The sequence below is a fragment of the Etheostoma cragini genome, chromosome 5 (assembly GCF_013103735.1).
Source record: "Etheostoma cragini isolate CJK2018 chromosome 5, CSU_Ecrag_1.0, whole genome shotgun sequence".
Lineage (NCBI taxonomy): Eukaryota > Metazoa > Chordata > Actinopteri > Perciformes > Percidae > Etheostoma > Etheostoma cragini.
In genome coordinates this window covers 5,982,531-5,989,981 of record NC_048411.1, presented here as the reverse complement: position 1 = coordinate 5,989,981, position 7,451 = coordinate 5,982,531, and the positions used below count along the sequence as shown (strand labels likewise).

The 7,451-nt window shown below is 42.1% G+C and overlaps 1 protein-coding gene across 2 annotated transcripts in view; it reads right to left on the bottom strand.

Annotated features, from left to right (window-relative positions):
* Positions 1–7,451, bottom strand: part of vps37ba (VPS37B subunit of ESCRT-I a) — a 20,487-nt gene continuing 13,036 nt past the window's right edge. For both annotated transcript variants that reach the window (XM_034871791.1, XM_034871790.1), the window contains exons 3-4: positions 2,718–2,800; positions 1–1,933 (exon numbers count right to left, since the gene is read on the bottom strand). In XM_034871791.1, the coding sequence (XP_034727682.1) occupies positions 1,433–1,933; positions 2,718–2,800 (584 nt within the window). In that variant the 3' untranslated portion in view covers positions 1–1,432. The remainder of the gene's footprint in view (positions 1,934–2,717; positions 2,801–7,451) is intronic.

The window sequence follows — 7,451 nt, the reverse complement described above, 5'->3', positions numbered from 1 at the left end:
GCGGAGCATACAGAATCATGGAGTAGTCAGCAGGACGTGATCAACGTCACTTCAAGTGTAGGCACTCACGGCTCTTCAACAGTGCACAGCTACAGCACTTGGGAGGAATAAAAAAGGGAATTTTCCTCCCAAAGCCAGGTTGACATCGCAAGTTCCTTTTGAAGAAATCTTGCTTGCATGTTCACAGAGTGTTTGAGCTCAACATCACAAAACAGATATTTTGGGAACAATAGTAGATTATCTTACTTGCATAAAAAAAAGAAGAAAAAAAAAAAGACTGTAGCAAAAAAGTTTGAACACAGAGTGATGTGGGAAATCTTTGGTGCTCAGTGTGACAGAAAACTGAACAGGACCATATGAGATCCAGAAGAAATGTTGGCATCATCTCCAATCCCAATCGAGTTTAAGACAAAGAACATTATAAAAAGGAGTGTTGCATTACAACAGGAACCCACAGAAAACAACACACAGACAAGTACTGTATGGCTATACAAGAGATCCTTCATTTCAGGCAAGGCTCAACAGGCCTAGTCATTTGTTACCCTATTTTAGCCACTGGTTCTCTCCTTCAACTCCCTTTTTGACTTTTGCTCCGAGATGGACCAAGTACAACAGTCAGCCATCTTGGACCAGGCAGGTCCGGACTCTCGAGACACATCCACGTACTGAAGAAGAGATACACCAACCAAAGCCCTCCTTTACACATGTTAATCAGTTTATCCTGGCTATCATTAACATAACTCCATTAGTACTAGAACATAAAAAGATGCAGACACTCAAATATTTCTATGTACCGTGTGAATTTTTATAATAAAAAAGAAACAAACAAAAAAACATCACAGCATTGATGCAGTTTCGCCTGAATATATTCTGGGATCACTGCACAGTAATAAGGGTCTCTCTTTGCTTGCATATACATTACCAGTAAATTAGTATGCTGCAGATAGAAATGAATAATCAAACCCTGTTTTGAATGACTTTAGTGTTCCATGAAAGCTTGAAGAGCTTGTTTGAAGGGAGGTAAGAGAGGGGAACTAACGGGCATGCAGAGCTGAGGGCACTGCCAGGAGAAATAAGGTGCTGATAAATGACAAGTCCCAGCCCAGTGACCCATAGACGGACTCTGACTGACTACAGCAGCCTGCACTGGACCTTTCCCCTGAAGGGACTCAGGTTTGAGAGAGTCGAGGCCGATCTCGTCACGTTTTGTTGTTGGGAGTGTTATGGGAGTGAGAGATGACCACGAATCCACAGACATTATTGGAGATCTGCTTCAGCCAAACATGACCACCTCAACCTGTGCAGGTCCGCCTTCTTGCGTTATTGGTCATATTTGAAGCCAGACATCATAGAAAAATAGTTCTCAAGAGGAGTTCCAGGAATGAAAAGTCCACGACACAAACTGTGTCCTCTGAGTGGTAACTACATGTATTTACTGCATGATGAAGCCAGGCTGCGGGGCCATCTGGGGTGGGGGCCTCTGAGGCAAAGCTGGGGGATACTGAGATAGTAGGTGGGTGGGGTAGCCAGAGGAGACGTTGGGGAATGGTTGGCCTGTTCTGGGAGGAATCGGCGGGTATGGCGATACTGAGTAGAAAACAGAAGGCTGGGGGGCAGCGGTTGGAGGTGGATTTAGAATTGGGGCCGGCTGGGATGGAGGAAGTGGGGGTTTCCTCCTCGGCTGGGCGACTGGGGAAGAGCTGCTGCCGGCATCGTTGAGCAGGCTGGAGGTTGAGGTTCTGGCTGCTGCAAACACATCCTGAGATCGGGAAGTAGGGACAGACGCCTGGGGGAGGCGCTGCCCGTTCAGCACCATCTCCTGCAGCTTCTCGATCTTCACCCTTCTCAAGTGGGCCAGCTTTCTGTTGCTCTGGTAGGCGTCGATGAAGGAATCCAGGGTCATGTCACCATCCAGGAATGAATCAGCCATATTCTGTTGACAGAAGTAAAAGAGGTGTGTAAAACTTCTAGAGATAGGATAGTAAATAACCAAAGTTAATTTAGTCTGAGCAGTGTTAACGGCGGGACGTTCAGAGTGACAAGTAAGGGGCGTATTTTTTAAGTACTTGGGGGACCTTTTGTAAGTTATTTTGGGGTACAGAGAGTAATATTAGTAACATATTCAATATCTTTCATATCTAAACATCATAAATAATCTATAGCTTAGGCCCTTTTTCCTCGGGACCCCAGGCAGATACCTTGCCTAATAGTCAGGTCTGCTCTTAATCTTTTTCCTGTGAACCTGACTGTGTATTTCACCGATGTTTCTGATAATGCGTAGCCGCGACCCGGGTATGTGACGCAACACTGTCACGGCAGGTGCTCAGGACCCAAGGAGGCGCAGTGTGAAGTTCTGGAATGAATCAGCAAGCAGCGGTGCCACAGGCCAAGCAACTATCCTTCCGAATAGACATGTTTTCAATGGGCAATCCACTAGTTTAACTGAAATCATATTGCTTGTCTTTGTTGCATTTACTTCAAGCTATAAATAACAGATCATAAGCACTGAGAGGACAGAGAGATATTGCAACTGATCTATCCGGGCGCCCAACAATTTTCACATCTTAGATAGGCAGTCATTCTGCTGCCCACATGCTCTCCAACAAGAGTCTTGCATTTGACCAATGACCCCTCAGTAGGGTAGGACATCAACAACTGTTAAGGCAGGTAGGGTACATACATAATGTCATCCATGGAGAGAGCAGTATAATGCTTACCTCTGTCTCCTCTTCTATTTTGGCTCCCTCCGCCTGCAGCAAGGCCAGCAAAAGGTCCAGGGAGGTGTTTCCTGACTTGTGGTCTGTTAAATAACAAGACAGAGAGACAGCAGAAATGTTATTCGGATGGACCTGAAACTGAGCAAAGTTAAACACACTGGACGGATGGTGAACCTCTTAAATCACATTTTCATCAACATTGCAAGACCCACGTTACGCTGAATGCTTAATGAATGCTATCGGTTCTGATGGAAATAAGATAAAATTGTAATAATGCGTCAACAAAATAAACCTAATGTTATCACTACACCCAGAGGAAGACTCACGCCAAAATGTCTTGCCAAATGAATGAAAGGCCTTTTATTTTTGGTAACCAACATCGAGTGCCTGGATGTGGGCGTAACTCTTCCGCCTCTCCGAGAATTGTATTCCTTTCTATGAGCACAGGTGGTTAAAAGGACACCAGAAGTCCTCCTCCTGCCACATTTGTCTTCTTTTCTTTTCTTGTAAACACAATGTTTCAGTATTTTTGCTTTTACTCCTGCAAATGGACCTGACTGGGTCGAAGACCGCCTGCTCAGTTCGGTACACGTCAGTGCCATTCTTATTTTCTCCCTACATTTTGTTTCAGCGCTCTCCCAATATGGCATAAATTTGATGCCATATTTGGCTACAATATTTGCAATACTTTATTTTTAGTGCCACACACGGACCACTCAGATCACCCTGAGACCCGTCACTGCCCCGATGTGCAGGAAGGTGTGAGGGCCCGTTCATCGCTGCTTGCAGCTTTAAATGTGTTATTAATTTGTTGTATTTTAATCAATGCAAACAAAGGCAACATGACATTGGCATTATATTGGCCAACCTTCTCTCCAAATAACGACCATTAAAAACCCATCTGTTAACAACTAGTTATTTTACTCTGTTGTGCAAGCTATTGTGACAAAGGCTCTAACCAAATCTGTATTATTACAGAACTAAAATTCATCACCTCCTTTACACAATCTTTCCAACACATTTGTGTCACAAGAAACTGGTGTACCCTTCACACAGTGCTCAAAGCCACACAGATGCACTGTAGATTAAGTGCAATCTGTGCCTAAATTAACCAAGGAGCTCATTCGCCAAACAAAACCCCCGAAATATTTCCTTAGTTCTGATTTGAATGAGTCTGCCACTCAAAGCTTTGGCAGGAAATGTGAAAAACGCCAGTCTTGGTTGTGTGATTGACACATCCTAACAGCCAGAACGCCTCTGTGTTTGCTGTGAACTTGCAAAGCCCCACAGAGTCAACCGAAACTGGCTGGGTGTCTCTAAGGAGGGAGCCTGTTTTTTTTGTGTTCCTAAGCAGGACTGAAAGTCAACACCAACCGGAGCTAGGATTGGGATCACAACACCGTGTGACTCTGGCGATAAGACCAATGACAAATTACTAGTTACTGATCTCCACTATAACAATGTCAACTCACCTTCATTCCACCAAGCCTTGACACAACATAGTGGATCTACAATTACAGGAGAGACTCCTGTCAAACTAGGCATGGGCCGGTATAAGATTCTGACGGTATGATAACCTTCAGCAAAAATATCACGGTTTCACGGTATTGCAATTACAGCTATAAATGTATTATTTTAGAAATGTGGGAAACAAAACAACAACTTTGTTCCCATTGAAAACAATGTAGACTTATTATTTATGTATGTTTATTTTGAAAACACACCGCACGCTGGCAGGGAGAGGGATTTCTTAACTGCACTTTCTGTCCTTAAAGACTCATACCTTAAAAATTGTTGTGGTTTTGAAACGGTGACTTTCTTAAAGATTCCAACACGTAGTTCTGTTGTTTGTAAATGCAACAGTTGATGTTGTCTACACCGTGTTATCCTCCTGCTAGAGTTAGCACCCAACAGGCTTAAATAGGGTAAGTTTTAAACATGATTTTAGCCTCTAAACATGTTCAAAATGTCATTAAAAGTGCCTACCCATGTAAAGAGATTCCTTCCAAGTGAACACAGTAAATCTGACTGCAATAGATGTGAAAGAAATGCATGAAAGTTCTGCTAATTCAGCTGTGTTTAGTCCAGGTGTTGATACTACAAGGAGTGCTTTGGGACCATCTACAAACTATAACATTGAAAAGAGATACAAACACATTTTCAAAAATAAGTATATGCTTATTTTTCTAAAGTTTGTGTTGTGGTACAACTAGCAGGAGACAAGTTATAATTGAGGTAAGTTTGGGACACTAGGGGCGGCCTCTAGCATACCCAGTGAAAGCGTTCCCATGTTGGCTGAGTCCTACAGCCGCCTGGGTTCAAATCCGACCTGTGGCTCATTGCTGTCTATCCACTATCTAATAAAAGGGAAGAGCCCCCCAAAAATAATCTTTAACAAAAAAAAAAAAAAAGTTTGGGACACTACCTTATTTAATTATTAAATAGATAGCCTACATATTTTTTTTGTATCTTTTTTTTGGTGATGTAGTTTGTAGACGGTCCCTAAGCTCTCTAACTGTCGTCTCAACACAGGATTGTTGGAATCAACTGGAATTCTCCTTTAAACCGCAGTATACTGTGAAACCGGTAACCGGCCATGCCTAAATCCAACATATTAGCCATTCTACTCTAGGCTTCCTTCTATGCATGACAACCAAGAGAACAAAGATTCAGACCATTTCATTTATGCACTGGAGATTGTAGGTAAGCCCGAAGTTTACAAAACCTTCTGCCCTCAAACTTCCACTTGTAGTTTGCTAAAAATACAACAATTGCTTGTTAAATTTTAAAACACATGAAAGGAAATCATTTCCAACATTTAGACATCAACAACATCAGAACCTTTAATATATTTTGATGTTCCTCTGTTTTGATAATAAAACAAATTATTAGCATATTATTTTAGTGAGAATTCAAATAACTAATGTTAGGGAAATCTGTTTGTTTTTGCTATGCGTTTCTGGATTTAAAAATATATATATTTTGTCCACTTTGACACACACACACACACATATATATATATAGTCAAAGTACAGCTCTCTGTTGCTTTCTATCCAACGTAACCCCAGACTAATCTGTCACAATGATTATTATGGGTTAAACAGAATAAATAAATTAGGGTGTGAAAGGCCAAAGAAAGTATTGACAAAAGGCCTGGCCAAGCTACTCTCTGCTCTACACTGTGTTAAGTCTGGTATCTGCAATGGAGCACACCAATAAAGAACATCCATGATGTAGCATCACAGTTAAACATTCACACAACTTTATAAGTTGGTGTGTCACTTTTGACCTAAGCAATAAAAGCAGCAGGCTCATTCATTGGGGAAAATTGGACATGAAAGGCCCGGCGACTCATTCACATTCGTGGATCAAGAGATCTGGTAATAAGTCTCTGTAAAAATAATCACTCTACCTGGTAAATGTGGTGAGTGACAACTACACAAAAGGAGTCTAAGGGCCAGATCCATTTCCTGTTCTAAATGTCCTACATCAATGGGGAGTATAACCACTTTCTAATTCTAAAATATAACTAAACTTCGACCAATTTGACTAGTCAAAACTCAAATGCATCAACATTTGGACAGTTAAACAAAGTTTAAATCATTAGCTGCATGAGTGAATGCCAAACCACTTGTTAACAAGCTTGCCAAACTGGCTAAAGTTGGCCCTGTGATGCCAAGCTTGTCAGACTCCGTAATAACAAGCCACTGATGGCAAATACTTGTGACTGCCTGTGCATCAGAGAGATGTCACTTTTCTTGTTGTATAATTTCTAGACTGACTGGCTATGACAAATAATTTAGAAAAAATACTGAGCCAAGAAAATGGTTTGGAGGGATTCCACAAACGGTTAGCCAGACCAAGATTTCTGTCAAATTGGCAAATTTACTGGTAATACTTTTAATCTATGTATTCTAGATGCCAAAACCAAATGATGGTTTGCCACACTTTACTGGCAGAGATTAAATTCAACAATAAAACATTCAAAACAGAAGATTCATTAACACAGCCTGTTTCCAGGGTTTCTCTCTCTCTCGTATAACATGGCAGACTCTCAGGCATATCAGCAGCACTCCTCGACACAATGCTGTAATTCTTTGGCTGAGGGGAGAGCCTGTCGAGCAACAAAACAAACCGCCTGGGCCTGGAGATCATGAGACAGCCATTTAGTAAATGAATCCAGATCAACCTCCGCTGTGAATCTGAAGGGGGAACTCTCTCTCTCTCTCCCACCCCTCCCACCGTGGCTGTTTTACACCAGCTTGCCTGGCAGCCCCAGTGTGGGCAGCCGTTCTCAGAAGCAGTGGATGGGGGTTGTGATGGGGCAGCCCGGCCATTTTGGCTCCAGAGCCCAATGGACAGTGAGGGGTAATGCAAAGGATGCACATTTCCTGGAGAAAAGGTCAGGGAGGGCGATGCCGGCAGGGTAATAGTATGAAAACAGAGCAAGCTAATGTACAGTGGTGTGAAAAAGTGTTTGCCCCCTTCCTCATTTCTTGTTCCTTTGCATGTTTGTCACACTTAATTGTTTCGGAACATCAAACCAATTTTAAAAAATAGTCAAGGACAACACAAGTAAACAAAAAATGCAATTTGTAAATGAAGGTGTTTATTAATAAAAGGTGAAAAAAAATCCAAACCATCCTGGCCCTGTTTTGAAAAAGTGATTGCCCCCCCTTGTTAAAACATACTATAACTGTGGTTGTCCACACCTGAGTTCAATTTCTCTAGCCA